The sequence below is a fragment of the Gorilla gorilla genome, chromosome 19 (genome assembly GCF_029281585.2).
Source record: "Gorilla gorilla gorilla isolate KB3781 chromosome 19, NHGRI_mGorGor1-v2.1_pri, whole genome shotgun sequence".
Taxonomy (NCBI): Eukaryota; Metazoa; Chordata; class Mammalia; order Primates; family Hominidae; genus Gorilla; species Gorilla gorilla.
The window spans coordinates 70,857,670-70,877,257 of record NC_073243.2 but is presented as its reverse complement, the minus strand read 5'-3'; the positions used below and the strand labels follow the sequence as shown (position 1 = coordinate 70,877,257).

The following is a 19,588-nucleotide window of genomic DNA, read 5'->3' as shown; positions in this document are numbered from 1 at the left end:
CTTGAATATCTATCTTCTTTGCAGTGGGGAGTATGTAGCTTAGTCATTTGGAAATCAATCCAGAATCTTTACATCCTCTGGCCACTCCTCCATATTTATTACCTTAGCTATTTTAGAAGAAATCTTGATCTGAACCTGCACGTCATCACTTTCCAGCCCTTCCTGCAAACCCTGCAGTCTTTCCACTTCCAAGTGAATGCCTAAAATCAACAAAGTGAGAAATGTTTAAGTGTTCAAAGACCTGATAGGGGTTGAAGAGGCTGGCTATATTTTGATATGACACTAAATTAGCTGCTGTCTGATGAGATGGTGAACATAAGCGCTAACACATACTGAGTGGTTTCTACATGCTGGGCACCATGCAGATACTCTGCATACAACAATCTCATTTATTACTCTAAACATTATCTGAGGTAGACTCTCCTGTTCTCATCTTGGTTTTGCAGATGAGAAAGCAGGAACAGAGATGTGAAGACGTTGCCCAAGGCACACGGTGAATAAAAATAGGAGAGTCTGAATTTCAACCCTGGTCTGTCTGACACAAATGCCCAGGTTCCAACTACTCTGCTATGCTGCTATCTCTCTTGGATTTCTATTCTTCAGTGAGCTTCCTCATTGGGGAAACTGAAAAGTAACTATTGTAATGAGAAGTTTACATCAGCAACTGTGTAAGTGATTGTTGATATCAATTTATAAATGCAGACCTAACCAATACAGATTTTCTGTTTATTATTAGAATGTATATTAATCATGGAAACTAACACATGAACCATTCTATGGAAGGCAGCCTAGCCCAGTGGGACACACGTGGACTTTGAAGTCAGATGCCCCTGAGCTCAAAGCCCAGCTACTCTACTTTCAGTGGTCCAAGTAACTGAAAACTTCTTAATTTCAGACTCCTCCCTTTCAAAACTAAGTGAGAAGTGTCCATGAGTATCGATGGGTATTTAATTTAGTATCACACTTGTTACTTGTGTCTAGTAGGTGTTTTAGTAATATATGTTCTTTCTCTCCACCAAGCTTGTTTGTTCCATCAGTGAAAATGTCAATATAAATTATAAAGTATGGGCGTTCTATTAACAAAGAGTGTTTGAGGACCTGAATTTTTCATATTTTAGGAAAATGAAGTGGGCTAAAGGAAAAATAGGTAGAACAATAATAGAATCCAAATTCCTTTCTTCTTATGAGTTCCCTACTGGCATATTTCTGTTACTACTGTAATGGGTTTTTTTTGTGTGGTTTTTTTTTTTTTTTTGAGACAGTCTCCCAGGTGTGATCTCAGCTCACTGCAACCTCTGCCTTCCAGGTTCAAGCGATTCTCATGCCTCAGCCTCCCGAATAGCTGGGATTACAGGCATCCACCACCACTCCTGGCTAATTTTTTGTATTTTTGGTAGACAATGGGGTTTCACCATGTTGGCCAGGGTGGTCTTGAACTCCTGACCTCAAGTGACCCATATGCTTCGGGCTCCCAAAGTGCTGGGATTACAGGGTGACACACCACGTCCAGCCTGGAATGGTTCTTTAGTTCTCACTTCCTTAATTCTATTTTTTTCCTGACTTGGTAAAAACATATATCTTTAATCAATTATCTTCCTGTATCCCAAAGGAGTTTTGTACCTACTTTGACTCTGCTGAAGAGTTTTTTCTTTTCTTTTGACTGACTATCTCTCTCCCCCAACCAAATCCTACCTTTTGGCTTTAACACACTTATAAAATGTGAATACTGGAACTGTAATATCTCTGTGTCCCCAGCATTAGAACAGTGCCTGACACAAGGAAAGGCACTCAATAAATATTTTGAATACCTAAAGAATGATGTGTGGAACATAGGCAGGCATGAGGTGGCATTAAGTCTAGACTGTTTCTGGCTGCGTCTACTCTGCAGAACTGCACACACACAACGTAGGGCTGTCCTTGGTGAAACATGGACTCAATTAACCTGGACAGGGAGCCCTGATTGTTGGTTTCAGCCTGAGACGGAGGTTTAAAAATTCCTAATATTTTGTGGTATTGACAGTTATTCACATGTACTTGGAGAGCAGGAGGAGCTCCTGCTCTGAAAATTTCCACAAAGTTCTGTCTCTTAGAGAGCTTTGAAAGGCACTTAGTACCACGATAATAGTGCAATTTTCTCTGAAGAAAACCATGTGATAGAGGAAGCATTGCTAATATGCCCAATTACTTAGTGATTTAAATCGGAGACTCTCAAAACATTTTACCTACTTTAATGGATCTTTATAATGCTTCAGTGTTATTATCTCTATTTTAAAAAATGAGAAAAACAGAGCCACTGAGGAAAGAAATACCTGTTTCAGATCTAGGAGACAGATTCTGTGATATAATTAAGGTATTAAAACAGAAATTGCTGAACTGTAGAGGGAAGGAGAAACAGAGAGAAAGAGAGAGAGAGAGAGAGATGGGGAGGGGAGAGGAGAGGAGAAAAGGAGGAAAACGAGGAAAGAGGAGAGAGGAGAGGGGAGGAAGGAGAGAGACATAGGTGCATAAGGAGAAAAGCTGAGAATAAAAGAAGATGGGTTTCTTTTCTTCATTTGTGGGTTCCCCATCTTTCCCTCACCTTTTATATAGAACAGACCAATAGTTGAGCTAGCAGCCGCCTGACGGATGGTGGGCAGGGTATCACAGGAGTGAGGAGCCAGGAGTCCAAGCAGTGAACCGATTTTAAAGTTCTCTGGTGCCTGCAGGATAAAGGAGGCATCCTATTGTGATGGGGTAGCTTGATCATATCCCAGGATGTTCCCAGCACTGGATCTCAAGTCTCTTATTTTCTCTCTGCAAGTCCTTAGAATGAAATTTGATCTTGCACTTTCTCCTAAAAGATACCTATTTTTAAGAAGGGCAGCAGATAAGTAAGCATGCATATAAAGAAAACCCAATAGCTCAATTCGTGTGAGCTGCACTCTGAAGTTAGATCTCTCTCCAAAAGTGTTCCGAAAAGCACTTCACTCTGAGATGCAAGATCCATCATGCAGGAGTTTTGGATTCCAGAGATCTCAGAGATCCCTGCTGTTCACAAGCAATAAAGTCTATTCATTCTAGGGGATTACTTACCTCAATATCATTTGTCAGCACTTTCGCAGTGATCTGGAAGGCTCTTTCTCTTTCCCACTCTTTTTGTGAAACAAGCCACATTCGGAGAAGCTGTTGGTCAAAGAATAAATGTTCTTTCCTTAGTATTCTTCATATTCATCTAGTTTCATATTCTCTTTTTCTGTCTCTGCCTCTTTTGTAACAGGTTGCTCACCTCCCCACAAACAATTTTTAAGTAGATGGCTGTATGTGGGGTGTGGGTGGGTCCAGCTGGATGTCTTCATGTAAGGAAAATGCAGTAGAGTTTGGAGTGGACACTGAAGAACAGATTAGGGAGAATGAGAATCAGTTTGAGTGGAGGCTCTACTCACATTAAACATTTCTTGACAGTCCTCTGCATTCACATTATCCCACATCATGGTCTTCAGAAGTTTTCCTAGGGCATCCATGGATCGTTCATAGAGAAACTGAAATCAAATATGTGTGTGTGAGTCTCAGGCTGGGGTGAGAGAGTAAGGCCCCACTGCAGACTGTCATCCTACTTAGGCCTCACTAGTGCATACTTGAATGTGCTCCTTGTCCTTGTCTGTCTGGCCTTCACTTTTCAGATTTTCCAGAGGTGGAAGGGGCAGCAGCCTCCGAATATTCTCCTCAAGAATGTTAAGGTGGTCTTGTAGTGAGAGTTGAGGTTTCAGTTTACTGAAATGAGAACCAGGTGGAGGAATGGATATTACAGTGACCATCAGAACATACCCAGTGGAGTTCCCAAGAACTGCCAATCACATCTGACCGTGCAACTAACGTGTCACATTTTCTGACATGTTGGGATGTTGAGAAAGGTGGTGACAGGAGTAGGGAGAGATGGGAACACAGAATCAGACTGCATCGGTGAGCATACTCAATACGCCTCCATTCTTTAGATTAGATTGATGAACAAATCATCACTCACTTTGTGTTCCTTAACACTATTATATGATCTGTGACAGCATTACCTACTTGTTTTCTCCATCTTGTGTGTGTGTGTGTGTGAGAGAGAGAGTGAGAAAGAGAGAGAGAGAATGATAGAGAGAGATATGTATCTCCTCAACTAGACTGTAAGTCTGCAGCAGTGACTTTTATCAATTTCATGTCTCTTTTCATGTTCTAAATAGTGACACATATACTATAGGTTCTTATGAATGCACAAGTGAATAAATGACAATGGAGTGTTTCTTCCTTTCTGCCTTTCTTTCAAATGTTTACTATAGACTTCATGAGGATATGAAAAAGTCTAAATATGACTTCAAAAAATGCACATGTTCAATACCCATGAAAAACTCCATTTACTTTTAAATAAATATAAGTTAAGACAATAAGATACCATTAGTCAGCTACCAAATTAGCAAAGCAATTAAAAATGATGACACCGTCAGAGAAATAAGGTTCTCTTAGAGAGGAATCAAATTCAGTACCAGCTGGGAAAGCTCTATGTAGTCTTCTTGTCTTTATTGTCTGGCTCACTGCTTTAAAAGAAATTAATGTATCGAAGTATAATTTATGTATAGTAAGCTGCATCCATTGAAAAAATTTTGAGAGATGTTCACACTCATGAAAACACTGATGGTTCTATAACCAATGTAGAATCTTTCTATGATACTCTATTTTTTTTCTATGCTCCTTTGCAGGTTATCTTTTCCTCCTCCTTGACAACCACTGATTTGCTTGCTGTCATTAGAGATTAGTTTTCAAGTTCTACAGCTGTGCTGTCTCTAGCCACATAAGCTCGTGAACATGAGTTGTGGCTGATCCGGATTAAGATGCAATGTAAGTGTAACACATGGGATTTTGAAGATTTAGTATGAAGAATAATATAAATTATCCAATTTTAAAATAATGAATATATGTTGAAATAGTATACTAAATATATTGGATTAAATAAAATATAATATTAAAATTAATTTAATTGTTTCTTTTCACTCTTTTAAAAGTGGTTACCAGACAGTTTTAAACGACATATGTGACTTGCATTGTATTTCTACTTGACAACACTCTTCTAGAGCCTGGTTAATTCTTAATTCATCTTCAAGATTGATTTATTTGAGCTTTCTACAAACCTCCCTCATTTTTGTTAACATGGCAACCTGTGCTTTCTCTTATCTTGCCTCTTACCACATTTGGAGAAATTACGTGGGTGCTTCTTACATCTGTTTCTCCCAGTGGGCTGAAACTCTGTCAGGGGAGGGTCATATCTTGTTCATCATTGCTCTTTTACAACCTAGTTCACTGACTGATATGACATAGATGCCACTTAATAATATTTATTGAATAAAACTATCAACTATCATACTTAAAAGTTCAGAAAATTTTTTTTTCCCAAAGGTGTTTATCAAAGTATTATTTATAGTTTTCAAAACAGGCAACAATTATATATAGAAATAGGAGGTTGGTTAAGTAAGATGAGACATGTTTATATAAGATATTAGGCAGCCATTAAAGATATATTTGTTACCTCAACATAATAAATGACATATGTGAAAGCTTATAGCTAACATTATACTCAATGGTGAAAGGCTGAGAACATCCCCTGTAAGATCAAGAGTAAGACAAGGATACCATTTTTACAACTTCTATTTAGCATAGTGCTGGAAGTTCTGGCCAGAGCAATTAGGCAAGGAAAAATTAAAAAGGTATCTAAATTGGAAAAGAAGAAGTAAAACTATCTCTGTTTAGAAATGACACAGTCTTATATGTAGGAGCCCTAATGACTCTACCAAAAAACTGTTAGAACTAATAAATGAATTCAGCAAAGTTGTGAGATACAAAATCAACCTACCAAAATCTGTTGCATTTCTATATACAACTGATTTGTTAAGAAATGAACAAACTGAAAAGGAAATGAACAATTCCATTTACAGCAGCATCAAAAAGAATAAAGTACTTAGGAATAAACTTAACCAAGTGAAACACAGAAACACACTAAACATTGTTGAAAGAAATGAAAGAAGGCACAAATAATGGAATGACATCCTTTGTTCACGAATTAAACAATATCGTAAAGATGACTAGATCTTAATATTGTTAAGAATAGATGTACAGATTTAATGTAATTCCTATCAAAATACCAAGGGTGCTTTTTGTAGAAATAGAAAAATTCATCCTAAAATTCATGTGAAATCTCTAGAGATGCCAAATAGCCAAAACAATTTTGAAGAAGAACAAAGTTGGAGGTCTTATACTTACTGATTTCAAAACTTTTTACAAAAGCACAGTAATCAAAATAGTATGTAACTGGCATAAAGATAGACATATAGGCCAGGTGTGGTGGTGTGAACCTGTAATCCCAGCATTTTGGGAGGCTGAGGTGGGCTGAGAGCTTGAGCCCAGGAGTTCGAGACCAGCCTAGACAACATGGCAAAACCATGTCTCTATAAAAATAGAAGAATGAGCTGGGTGTGGTGGTGCTCACCTGTGGTCCCAGATACTTGGGAAGCTGAGGAGGGAGAATCACTTGAGCCCAGGAGGTCAAGTGCAGTAAGCCGAGATTGTGCCACTGCACTCCAGCCTGGATGACAGAGTGAGACCCCATCTCAAAAAACAAAAGCAAAAAAAGAGACATATAAGCCCATGGAATAGAATAAAGAGCTTATAAGTAAACCATTAAATGAACTACGACAAGGGTGCCAAGACCATTCCATGGGGAAAGGACAATTTTTTAAAAAACAAATTTTATTGAGTATATTTAAAGTATACAGCATGATGTTATAAGATATACATAGTAGAAGTGGTTCCAAGATGGCCGAATAGGAACAGCTCCAGTCTACAGCTCCCAGCGTGAGTGACGCAGAAGACAGGTGATTTCTGCATTTCCAACTGAGGTACCAGGTACATCTCAATGGGGCTTGTCAGACGGGGGTGGGGGCAGGACAGTGGGTGCAGCCCACTCAGTAAGAGCCAAAGCAGGGCGAGGCATCACCTCACCTGGGAAGCACAAGGGGTCAGAAAATTCCCTTTCCTAGCCAAGGGAAGAGGTGACAGATGGCACCTGGAAAATTGGGTCACTCCCACCCTAATACTGTGCTTTTCACATGGTCTTAGCAAATGGCACATCAGGAGATTATATCCCGCGCATGGCTTGGAGGGTCCTACACCCACGGAGCCTTGCTCACTGCTAGCACAGCAGTCTGAGATCGAACTGCAAGGTGGCAGCAAGGCTGGGGGAGGGGCGTCCACCATTGCTGAGGCTTGAGTAGGTAAACAAAATGACCGAGAAGCTCGAACTTGGTGGAGCCCACCGCAGCTCAAGGAGGCCTGCCTGCCTTTGCAGACTCCACTTCTGGTGGCAGGGCATAGCCGAACAAAAGGCAGCAGAAACCTCTGCAGACTTAAATGTACCTGTCTGACGGCTTTGAAGAGAGTAGTGGTTCTCCTGGCACGGAGATCTGAGAATGGACAGACTGCCTCCTCAAGTGGGTCCCTGACGCCCGAGTAGCCTAACTGGGAAGCACCCCCCAGTGGTGGCAGACTGACACCTCACACGATCAGGTACCTCTCTGAGACGAAGCTTCCAGTGGAACCATGAGGCAGCAACATTGGCTGTTCAGCAATATTCACTGTTCTGCAGCCTCTGCTGCTGATAACCAGGCAAACAGGGTCTGGAGTGGACCTCCAGCAAACTCTAACAGACCTGCACCTGAGGGTCCTGACTGTTAGAAGGAAAACTAACAAACAGAAAGGACATCCACACCAAAACCCCATCTGTACATCACCATCATCAAAGACCAAAGGTAGATAAAACCACAAAGATGGGGAGAAAATGGAGCAGAAAAGCTGAAAATTCTAAAAATCAGAGCGCTCTCCCCCTCCAAAGGAATGCAGCTCCTTGCCAGCAATGGAACAAAGCTGGACGGAAAATGACTTTGATGAGTTGAGAGAAGAAGGCTTCAGATGATCAAACTTCTCCGAGCTAAAGGAGGAAGTTCGAACCCATCACAAAGAAGCTAAAAATCTTGAAAAAGATTAGACGAATGGCTAACTAGAATAACCAGTGTAGAGGAGTCCTTAAATGACCTGATGGAGCTGAAAACCATGGCACAAGAACTACATGATGAATGCACAAGCTTCAGTAGCCGATTCGATCAACTGGAAGAAAGGGTATCAGTGATTGAAGATCAAATTAATGAAATGAAGTGAGAAGAGAAGTTTAGAGAAAAAAGAGTAAAAAGAAATGAACAAAGCCTCCAAGAAATATGGGACTATGTGAAAAGACCAAATCTACGTCTCATTGGTGTACCTGAAAGTGATGGGGAGAATGGAACCAAGTTGGAAAACACTCTTCAGGATATTATCCAGGAGAACTTCCCCAATCTAGCAAGGCAGGCCAACATTCAAATTCAGGAAATACAGAAAATGCCACAAAGATACTCTTTGAGAAGAGCAACTCCAAGACACATAATTGTCAGATACACCAAAGTTGAAATGAAGGAAAAAATGTTAAGGCCAGCCAGAGAGAAAGGTCGGGTTACTCACAAAGGGAAGCCCATCAGACTAACAGCGGATCTCTCCGCAGAAACTCTACAAGCCAGAAGAGAGTAGGGGCCGATATTCAACATTTTTAAAGAAAAGAATTTTCAACCCAGAATTTCATATCTAGCCAAACTAAGCTTCATAAATAAAGGAGAAATAAAATCCTTTCCAGACAAGCAAATGCTGAGAGATTTTTGTCACCACCAGGCCTGCCCTAAAAGAGCTCCTGAAGGAAGCACTAAACATGGTAAGGAGCAACCAGTACCAGCCACTGCAAAAACATGCCAAATTGTAAAGACCATCAAGGCTACGAAGAAACTGCATCAACTAAAGAGCCAAATAACCAGCTAACATCATAATGACAGGATCAAATTCACACATAACAATATTAACCTTAAATGTAAATGGGATAAATACTCCAATTAAAAGACACAGACTGGCAAATTGGATAAAGAGTCAAGACCCATCAGTGTGCTGTATTCAGGAAACCCATCTCACGTGCCGAGACACACATAGGCTCAAAATAAAAGGATGGAGGAAGATCTACCAAGCAAATGGAAAACAAAAAAAGGCAGGGGTTGCAATCCTAGTCTCTGATAAAACAGACTTTAAACCAACAAAGATCAAAAGAGACAAAGAAGGCCATTATATAATGGTAAAGGGATCAATTCAACAAGAAGAGCTAACTATCCTAGATATACATGCACCCAATACAGGAGCACCCAGATTCATAAAGCAAGTCCTGAGTGACCTACAAAGAGACTTAGACTCCCACACAATAATAATGGGAGACTGTAACACCCCACTGTCAACATTAGACAGATCAATAAGACAGAAAGTTAACAAGGATATCCAGGAATTGAACTCAGCTCTGCACCAAGCAGACCTAGTAGATATCTACAGAACTCTCCACCCCAAATCAACAGACTATGCATTCTTCTAAGCACCACGTCACACTTATTCCAAAATTGACCACATAGCTGGAAGTAAAGCTCTCCTCAGCAAATATAAAAGAACAGAAATTATAACAAACTGTCTCTCAGATCACAGTGCAATCAAACTAGAACCCAGGATTAAGAAACTCACTCAAAACTGCTCAACTACATGGAAACTGAAAAACCTGCTCCTGAATGACTACTGGGTACATAACCAAATGAAGGCAGAAATAAAGATGTTCTTTGAAAGCAAGGAGAACAAAGACACAACATACCAGAATCTCTGGGACAAATTTAAAGCAATGTGTAGACAGAAATTTATAGCACTAAATGCCCACAAGAGAAAGCAGGAAAATCTAAAATTGACACCCTAACATCACAATTAAAAGAACTAGAGAAGCAAGAGCAAACACATTCAAAAGCTAGCAGAAGGCAAGAAATAACTAAGATCAGAGCAGAACCAAAGGAGATAGAGACACAAAAAACCCTTCAAAAAATCAATGAATCTAGGAGCTGGTTTTTTGAAAAGATCAACAAAATTGACAGACCACTAGCAAGACTAATAAAGAAGAAAAGAGAGAGGAATCAAATAGACACAATAAAAAATGATAAAGGGGATATCACCACTGATCCCACAGAAATACAAACTACCATCAGAGAATACTATAAAACACCTCTACACAAATAAACTAGAAAATCTAGAAGAAATGGATAAATTCCTGAACACGTACAACCTCCCAAGACAAAACCAGGAAGAAGTTGAATCCCTGAATAGACCAATAAGAGGCTCTGAAATTGAAGCAATAATTAATAGCTTACCAACCAAAAAAAGTCCAGGACCAGATGGATTCACAGCCGAATTCTACCAGAGGTACAAGGAGGAGCCGGTACCATTACTTCTGAAACTATTCCAATCAATAGAAAAAGAGGGAATCCTCCCTAACTCATTTTATGAGGCCAGCATCATCCTGATACCAAAGCCTGGCAGAGACACAACAAAAAAAGAGAATTTTAGCCCAATATCCCTGATGAACATCAATGCAAAAATCCTCAATAAAATACTGGCAAACTGAATCCAGCAGCACGTCAAAAAGCTTATCCACCATGATCAAGTGGGCTTCATCCCTGGGATGCAAGGCTGGTTCAACATACACATATCAATAAACATAATCCATCACATAAACAGAACCGAAGACAAAAACCACATGATTATCTCGATAGATGCAGAAAAGGCCTTTGACAAAATTCAACAGCCCCTCATGCTAAAAACTCTCAATAAACTAGGTATTGATGGGATGTATCTCAAAATAATGAGAGCTATTTATGACAAACCCACAGCCAATATCATACTGAATGGGCAAAAACTGGAAGCATTCCCTTTGAAAACTGGCACAAGACAGGGATGCCCTCTCTCACCACTCCTATTCAACATAGTGTCGGAAGTTCTGGTCAGGGCAATCAGGCAGGAGAAAGAAATAAAGGGTATTCAATTAGGAAAAGAGGAAGTCAAGTTGTCCCTGTTTGCAGATGACATGATTGTATATCTAGAAAACCCCATTGTCTCAGCCCAAAATCTCCTTAAGCTGATAAGCTGCTTCAGCAAAGTCTCAGGATACAAAATCAATGTACAAAAATCACAAGCATTCTTATACACCAGTAACAGAAAAACAGAGAGCCAAATCATGAGTGAACTCCCATTCACAATTGCTTCAAAGAGAATAAAATACCTAGGAATCCAACTTACTAGGGATGTGAAGGACCCCTTCATGGAGAACTACAAACCACTGCTCAATGAAATAAAAGAGGACACAAACAAATGGAAGAACATTCCATGCTCATGGATAGGAAGAATCAATATCGTGAAAATGGCCATACTGCCCAAGGCAATTTATAGATTCAATGCCATCCCTGTCAAGCTACCCATGACTTTCTTCATAGAATTGGAAAAAAGCTACTTTAAAGTTCATATGGAACCAAAAAAGAGCCCGCATTGCCAAGACAATCCTAAGCCAAAAGAACAAAGCTGGAGGCATCACGCTACCTGACTTTAAACTATACTACAAGGCTACAGTGACCAAAACAGCATGGTACTCGTACCAAAACAGAGATATAGACCAATGGAATGGAACAGAGCCCTCAGAAATAATACTGCACATTTAGAACCATCTGATCTTTGACAAACCTGGAGAAAACAAGAAATGGGGAAAGGATTCCTTATTTAATAAATGATGTTGGGAAAACTGGCTAGCCATATGTAGAAAGCTGAAACTGGATCCCTTCCTTACACCTTATACAAAAATTAATTCAAGATGGATTAAAGACTTAAATGCTAGACCTAAAACCATAAAAATCCTAGAAGAAAACCTAGGCAATACCATTCAGAACATAGGCATGGGCAAGGACTTCATGTCTAAAACACCAAAAGCAATGGCAACAAAAGCCAAAATTGACAAATGGGATCTAATTAAACTCAAGAGCTTCTGCACAGCAAAAGAAACTACCATCAGAGTGAACAGGCAACCTATAAAATGGTAGAAAATTTTTGCAATCTACTCATCTGACAAAGGGATAATATCCAGAATCTACAATGAACTCAAACAAATTTACAAGGAAAAATCAAACAACCCCATCAAAAAGTGGGTGAAGGATATGAACAGACACTTCTCAAAAGAAGACATTTATGCAGCCAACAGACACATGAAAAAATGCTCACCATCACTGGCCATCAGAGAAATGCAAATCAAAACCACAGTGAGATACCATCTCACACCAGTTAGAATGGCAATCATTAAAAAGTCAGGAAACAACAGGTGCTGGAGAGGATGTGGAGAAATAGGAACACTTTTACACTGTTGGTGGGACTGTAAACTAGTTCAACCATTGTGGAAGTCAGTGTGGCGATTCCTCAGGGATCTAGAACTAGAAATACCATTTGACCCAGCCATCACATTACTGGGTATATACCCAAAGAATTATAAATCATGCTGCTATAAAGACACATGCATACGTATGTTTATTGTGGCACTATTCACAATAGCAGAGACTTGGAATCAACCCAAATGTCCATCAATGATAGACTGGATTAAGAAAATGTGGCATATATACACTATGGAATACTATGCAGCCATAAAAAATGATGAGTTCATGTCCTTTGTAGGGACATGGATGAAGCTGGAAACCATCATTCTCAGCAAACTATCGCAAGGCCGAAAAACCAAACACCGCTTGTTCTCACTCACAGGTGGGAATTGAACAATGAGAACACTTGGAAACAGGGTGGGGAACATCACACACCGGGGCCCGTCGTGGGGTGGGGGGATGGGGGAGGGATAGCATTAGGAGATATACCTAATGTAAATGTCGAGTTAATGGGTGTAGCACACCAACATGGGATATGTATACGTATGTAACAAACCTGCACGTTGTGCACATGTACCCTAGATCTTAAAGTATATATAAAAAAAGATATACGTAATAAAAGGTTACCATAATGAAATAAATTGACATAGCCGTCATCTCACATAGTTATCTGTTTCTCTCCTGTCCACTCCCACCTCTGCCCCGTGGCAAGAGCAAAAGTAGGAGCAGCTATAATCTACTCACTTAGCAAAATCCTTAATACAATACCCTATTGTTAAATATACTCCTAGGTTGTACATTATTAGATCTTTAGACTTATTCATCAGACTTACCTACTACTTTATATCTTTTGACTTACATCTTCCATTTCCTACCCACCACTGAGAATAAAACAGTAGCCACTGTTTTTTATTCTCCATTTCTGTATATCTGACATTTTAAAAAATTCCACATACAAGTAAGATTATACAATATTTTTTTCTGTGTCTGGCTTATTTTACATAGTATAATGTTGTACAGGTCCACTCATGTTGTAACAAATGGCATGATCTCCTTTTTAAAGGCTGAATAATATTCCATTGTGGGTATAAATATCACAATGTCTTTATCCATTCATTCATTGACAGACACCTAGGTTGTTTCTATATCTGAGCTATTGTTAACAATGCTGCAATAAATATGGAGGTACAGATAACTTAAAATTTTTTTAATTTAAAAAGCTATAGGGGTACAAGTGGTTTTTGGTTACATGGATGAGCTGTATAGTAGTGAAGTCTGAGATTTTAGTGTACTTGTTACCCAAATAGTGTACATTGTACCCCAATAGGTAATTTTTCATCTCTCAGGGAGTGCAGATATCTTTACGAGGCGGTAATTTCATTTCCTTTGGGTATATACACAGAAGAGAAATTGCTGGGTCATATAGTAATTCTATTTTTAATTTCTTTTGGACCCTCCATCCAGTTTTCCATAACGGATGCACCAATTTACATTCCCACCAGCAGTGTACAAGGGTTTCCCTTTCTCTCTATTCTTGCTAACATGTGTTAGGGTTTCTTTTTGATAACAGCTATCTTAACAGGTATGAGGTAATATCTCAGAGCAGTTTTGATTTGTATTTCCATAATTATGAGTGATATTAAGTATTTTTCATTTGCCTTTTAGCCATTTGCATGTCTTCTTTTGAGAAATGTCTACTCTGGTCCTTTGTCCATTTTTAAATCAGGTTATATATTTTCTTGCTATTGAGTTGTATGAATTCTTTTTAATTTTGGATGTTAACTCCTTATCAGATACATGGTTTGCAAACATTTTTTCCCAATCCATAGGTTGCCTTTTCATTTTGTTGACTATTCCCTTTGTGCTGCAGAAACTTCATAGTTTGATGTAGTGCCATTTATTTATTTTTGCTTTTGTAGGCCAAGCTTTTGATGTGAGGACAATCTTTACAAAAAATGTTGTTGGAAAAACTGAATATCCACATGCAAAAGAATTAAGTTGGACCCTTATGTTACACCATATGCTAAAATCAACTCACAATGGACCAAAGATCTAAATGTAAGAGTTAAAACCATTAAACTCTAAGAAGAAAACACAGGGAAAAGCTTGAAGATCTTGAATTTGACAGTCATTTCTTGAAACACAGGCAAGAAAAGTAAAAATAGACAAATGGACTACTTAAAAATTATAAACTTCTGTGCATCTGGGGAATACAAAAGAGGGAGTGAGAGTGGGGAGTAAGGGTGAAAAAAACTACTTATTGGGTGCTATGCTCACTACCTGGGTGACAGATTCATTTGTACCCCAAGTCTCAGCATCATGCAATATACAAACCTGCACATGTACTCCCAAATCTAAAATAAAAGTTGAAAAACAAAACGAAACAAAAACTTTTGTGCATCAAAGGATATAATCAGCAGAGTGAAAAGGCAACCTATTAAGTGGGAGAAAATATTTGCAAATCATATGTCTGATAAGAGGTTAATGTCCAGAATAAATTAAAAAAATACTATAATTAAACAACGAAACACCAAACAACTTGATTTTAAAAATGAGGAAAGGACTTGAGTAGACATTTCTCCAAAAAAGTTATACAAACAGCTAACAAACATATGAAATGATGTTTGACTCACTAATCATTAGGATAATGCAAATCAAAACCACAAGAAAATACCACCTCACACCCATTAGAATGGGTATAAAAAACAAAGTTTTGGGTCACAAAAATCAATATATACAAATCAGTAGCTCTGCTATATACCAACAATAATCCCTTTTACAACAGCTGAAAAAAATTAAATACCTAGAAATATACTTAACCAAGGAAGTGAAGGATCTCTACAAGGAAAACTACAAAACACTGCTAAAAGAAATCGTAGATGACACAAACAAATGGAAACACATCTCAAACTCAAGGAAGGGAAGAATCAATGTTGTGAAAATGCCCATACTGCCCAAAGCAATCTACATATTCAATGCAATTCTCATTAAAATACCATCATCATTTTTCATAGGATATAGGAAAAACAATACTAAAATTCATATGGAATAAAAAAAGAGCCCACATAGTCAAAGCAATAGTAAGAAAAAAGAACAAATCTGGAGTCATTACATTACCTGATTTATATAAAACTATAGTTACTGAAACAGCATGGCAGTGGTATAAAAATAGGCACTTAGACTGATGGAACAGAATAGAGAACCCAAAAATAAAACCAAGTACTTTTAGCCAATAATATGAATGTATTTAACAATACTGGACTGTACACTTAAAAATGGCTGATTATAAATTTTATGTTTTATTTATTTTGCCACAATCAAACATTCACAAAAATTAAAAACTAAGAAAAGTATGATGTTTGTGAAGAATTGGTGATAATGTAGAACTATGTAAGGTGAAGTTAGAAAAAGCAGGATGAAAAATCACATGCAGAGTAGAATCTCAACTCTGTTATAAAAATGGAGGACTAGAAATAAAGACTTAAAGGAATGTATTAGCGCACTTTCACAGAGCTATAAAGAAATACCTGAGACTAGGTAATTTATAAAGGAAGAGGTTTAATTGACTCACAGTTCCACATGGCTCAGGAAGCCTCAGGAAACTTACAATTGTGGCCAAAGGCAAAGGGAAAGCAGGCACCTCTTCACAATGCAGCAGAGGAGAGTAAGCATGTGAAGGAGGAACAGCCAAACACTTATAAAACTACCAGATCTCATGAGAACTCACTCACTATCATGAGAACAGCATGGAGGAAACCACTCCCATGATCTAATCACCCCATGCCTTTGACACGTGGAGATTACAGGTCTCTCCCTCAACATTTGGGGATTACAATTCGAGATGAGTTTGGGTGGGGACCCAAAGTCAAACCACATCAAGGAAATAGACCAAAATGCTGGCAACGGGGGCACTATGGGTGGTTTTTATTATTTTTTAAAAAATTTTTGTGATTTCCCAATCTTTACAGAGGACTTCTATTTCTTTTTCTTTTTGTTTCTTCCATCTTTTATTTTAGATTCAGAGGGTACATGTGTGGGTTTGTTTTATGGGTAAATTGCATGTCATGAGGATTTGGTGTACAGATTATCTAATCAATAAGCATAGAACCAGATAGATAGTTTTTAAATTCTCACCCTCCTCCCAACCTCCATCCACAACTAGGCCCCAGTGTCTATTGTTTCCTTATTTGTGTCCATGTGTACTCAGTATTTAGCTCTCACTTATAAAATTAGTGGTATTTGGTTTTCCTGCATTAATCTGCTTAGGTTTATGGCTTCCAGCTCCATTCATGTTACTGCAAAAGACAGATTTTATTCGTTTGTATGGCTGTGTAGTATTCTATAGTGTAAGGTATCACATTTTCTTTATCCAGTCGACCATGGATGGGCATCTAGGTTGATTTCACGTCTTTGCTGCTGTGAATAGTGCTGCAGTGAACATACGCATGCATATGTCTTTACAGTAGAGCTATTTATATTATCCCCTGGGTATATACCAAGGAATGGGATTGCTGGGTTGAACTGTAGCTCTCCTTTAAGTTCCTTGAGAGATACCCAAACTGCTTTCCACAGTGGCTGAACCAGTTTACATTGCCAGCTGCAGTGTATAAGTGTTTCCTTTTCTCCACAACCTTAGCAGCATCTTTCTTTGAGTTTTTAGTAATAGCCATTCTGATTGGCGTGAGATGCTATCTTATTGTGGTTTTAACTTCTATTTCTTTTACTGCAGGGTGAAAATATTATTTTTAAAATGTGCCAAAAATTATTTTCCTTTTCAGGTTTATTGCTGCTAACCAACTAGAATGTGATTAGGGCTTTCATAAGATTTTAATTGAAAGATTAAAATTTGCCTGGAGGCCAAGATCTAGAAAGAAGAATTTCCTTTTGCAGAGAAATTTTAGTCCTCATATATTAATACATATAATTCCTCTGAGTAGCTCTTCAGTCTCTGTCAGTCATCAAATGACCAATTTCTCAGCCAGATCCATAACTCTTTGGAAGGAGAAAAAGCCCCAGTTTGAAGCTCCCATTAATGAACTATGTTCAGTTTTGGGAGTGTGTACTGAAGTCTGCACTAACAGATGTTAGTTGATCAGGAGAAGGATAAGGGGGAAAATACTTTTTCAATGAAAACAACAAAAAATTATCTACCTGAGATATCTAACGGCGATTAAGGCTTTCCACCGAATAGGGCTAGCTAAGGAATCCAGGGGCTCGTCTCTAATGAAGTCCTGAAACATAAATAAGGAGATTAAATGTTTCAGAAAGGCTCAGGAAAGTTACCAGATGCAGCTGCAACCTCATCGGACCATTGGGTGCCCTGGGTCATAAACAAGGCAGAGATCTGTTATGTGGGACTGGTGAAGTCTATTCACTTTTTAAAAAGGTAGCCCTGAACTCTTGGTAATGGAATACTCAGGGCCTTTCTTATTCCCTCTCTGCACACTCACCAGCATGTAACCAATCAGCATCTCCTTGTAGGAAAACTGGAACCCCTGATCCTCAGCATCTTGGACAGCAATGCCAATCTCAGTGATGCTTCTTGTGAAACTCATTTGCAGATCCATGTCCTAAAGCAAAAGCATTTACAATGCAAGTCAAGGTCTAAGACACCACACTCAGGTCTATTAACATGTGACCTAGCTTTGAAATATGTTCCCAGACAGGAGTGAGAATCTTTGCTTCCTTTGCCATCTCTACTCCAGACTAGGGTCTAAGTTGCAGGGAAAGTGAGAAACAAATGCCATTGTTCCTCCCTACCACCCACAATAGAATGAAGGTCCTCTAGAGCAGTGGCTTTCAAACCTTTTTGACCATAAACAACAGTAGAAAACAGTTTACAATTCCACCTAGTACCTGTATGCCCCAAATATGTTTAATATATAACAGAAATAATAGTTACAGTTTTTACATGTAAAGTACTCTGTTGTTTCACTAAAGAATTTTTCTGGTTGTGACCTATTAAATTGATTTCATAGTCAACTGGTGGGTCACAACCCAAAGTTTGAAAACCGTTGTTTTAGTTTATAGCTCAACTTCTAAAGACCCTGGAACCAGAATATAGTTCCTTGTTCTGCCCTGATTAGGATCATGGATTCTGACTTCAGAATTGGATTGTTACATGTTGGAAACCTTTCAATTGGAATCAAATCAAAAGGACATCTTTGCTTGGCACACTTCAGGGGGGCATTATCTATCTATCTATCTATCTATCTATCTATCTATCTATCTATCTATCTATCTATCTATCTCTCCTACCTTGTTCATCACAGACATGCCCAGAACCTAAAAAAAATCAAAGGCAAAATTAGATACTCAATGAGTGGCATTCAGAGATATACCCAACCCAACAAAAGGACCCACCCATCAACCGGAAGGACAATAGTAAAGCAGGAGGTAGAGCCTTGCCAAGGGGGTCTTGCCAAGGGGAGGGGGGCAATTCACTTCTTCCATTTTTAAAGTGAGACCTTGTACATTTGCAGAGTCTTTCCCCCAGGTGAGTCATGAGTAAGCTGCAGAAGGCAGGGTAGAGACTTCGAGTCTTGTGTTTTCAGCCTTCACAATCAGTTTAAAGAGGCTCAACAGACTTTGGTAAGGAAAAAGGGTAAAGGCTCTTAGGGAAATGAGAAGCGAAAAACTATAAAATGAAAAGTCAAAGGGCAGCTAACTCTGGGACTGTGAGTACAGTGAGTTCTGCTATAACATTTGTGTTGAAAATGCAGATTTGTTCCAATGAGATTGACATACTGTATCAGAGAATACTTTTAGTACATGCTGAATTCACATTTGCTTGTGTGCAGTTTCCTCTGTGAGAGGAAAGGTGCACAGTTGAACTGAGCCACGTAGGAATACTCAAAGCACGCACGTGCACACACCCCATGAATCTACCAGCTACCTCAGTCTACTGTGTGTTATGAGCCTTTCCCATCCAAATCTGGTATTATAACAGTCCATTAGATTTCAGATAACCCTCATTCCTTTTACCATTTCATAGGAAGTTCCAACTTTCACAACTGACTTCAGGTGTTTCAAGGTAAAATGCCATTTTTTTGGGTAGCATTTCTGTATTTTTAATTTTTTTAAAAAAGATTCCTATTCACTGGCAAAATGAGTTAATACACAGGAAACCCTAAAAACTTCACCAAAAGCCTGCTGGAACTGATTAATGATTTCAGTAAGGTTTCAGGGTACAAAGTCAATGTACAAAAATCAGTAGCATTTTCATACACCAGTAATGTCCA

The 19,588-nt window shown here is 38.7% G+C and overlaps 1 protein-coding gene across 4 annotated transcripts in view; it reads right to left on the bottom strand.

Annotated features, from left to right (window-relative positions):
- The window catches only part of MROH2B (maestro heat like repeat family member 2B), a 73,336-nt gene that overhangs the window by 17,200 nt on the left and 36,548 nt on the right, over positions 1-19,588 (bottom strand). For all 4 annotated transcript variants that reach the window (XM_019013511.4, XM_019013512.4, XM_055367490.2 and 1 more), the window contains 8 exons: positions 18,606-18,632; positions 17,798-17,917; positions 17,499-17,578; positions 3,615-3,750; positions 3,423-3,518; positions 3,073-3,162; positions 2,579-2,699; positions 103-200 (listed from right to left, as the gene is read on the bottom strand). In XM_019013511.4, coding sequence (XP_018869056.4) covers positions 103-200; positions 2,579-2,699; positions 3,073-3,162; positions 3,423-3,518; positions 3,615-3,750; positions 17,499-17,578; positions 17,798-17,917; positions 18,606-18,632 — 768 coding nt within the window. The remainder of the gene's footprint in view (positions 1-102; positions 201-2,578; positions 2,700-3,072; positions 3,163-3,422; positions 3,519-3,614; positions 3,751-17,498; positions 17,579-17,797; positions 17,918-18,605; positions 18,633-19,588) is intronic.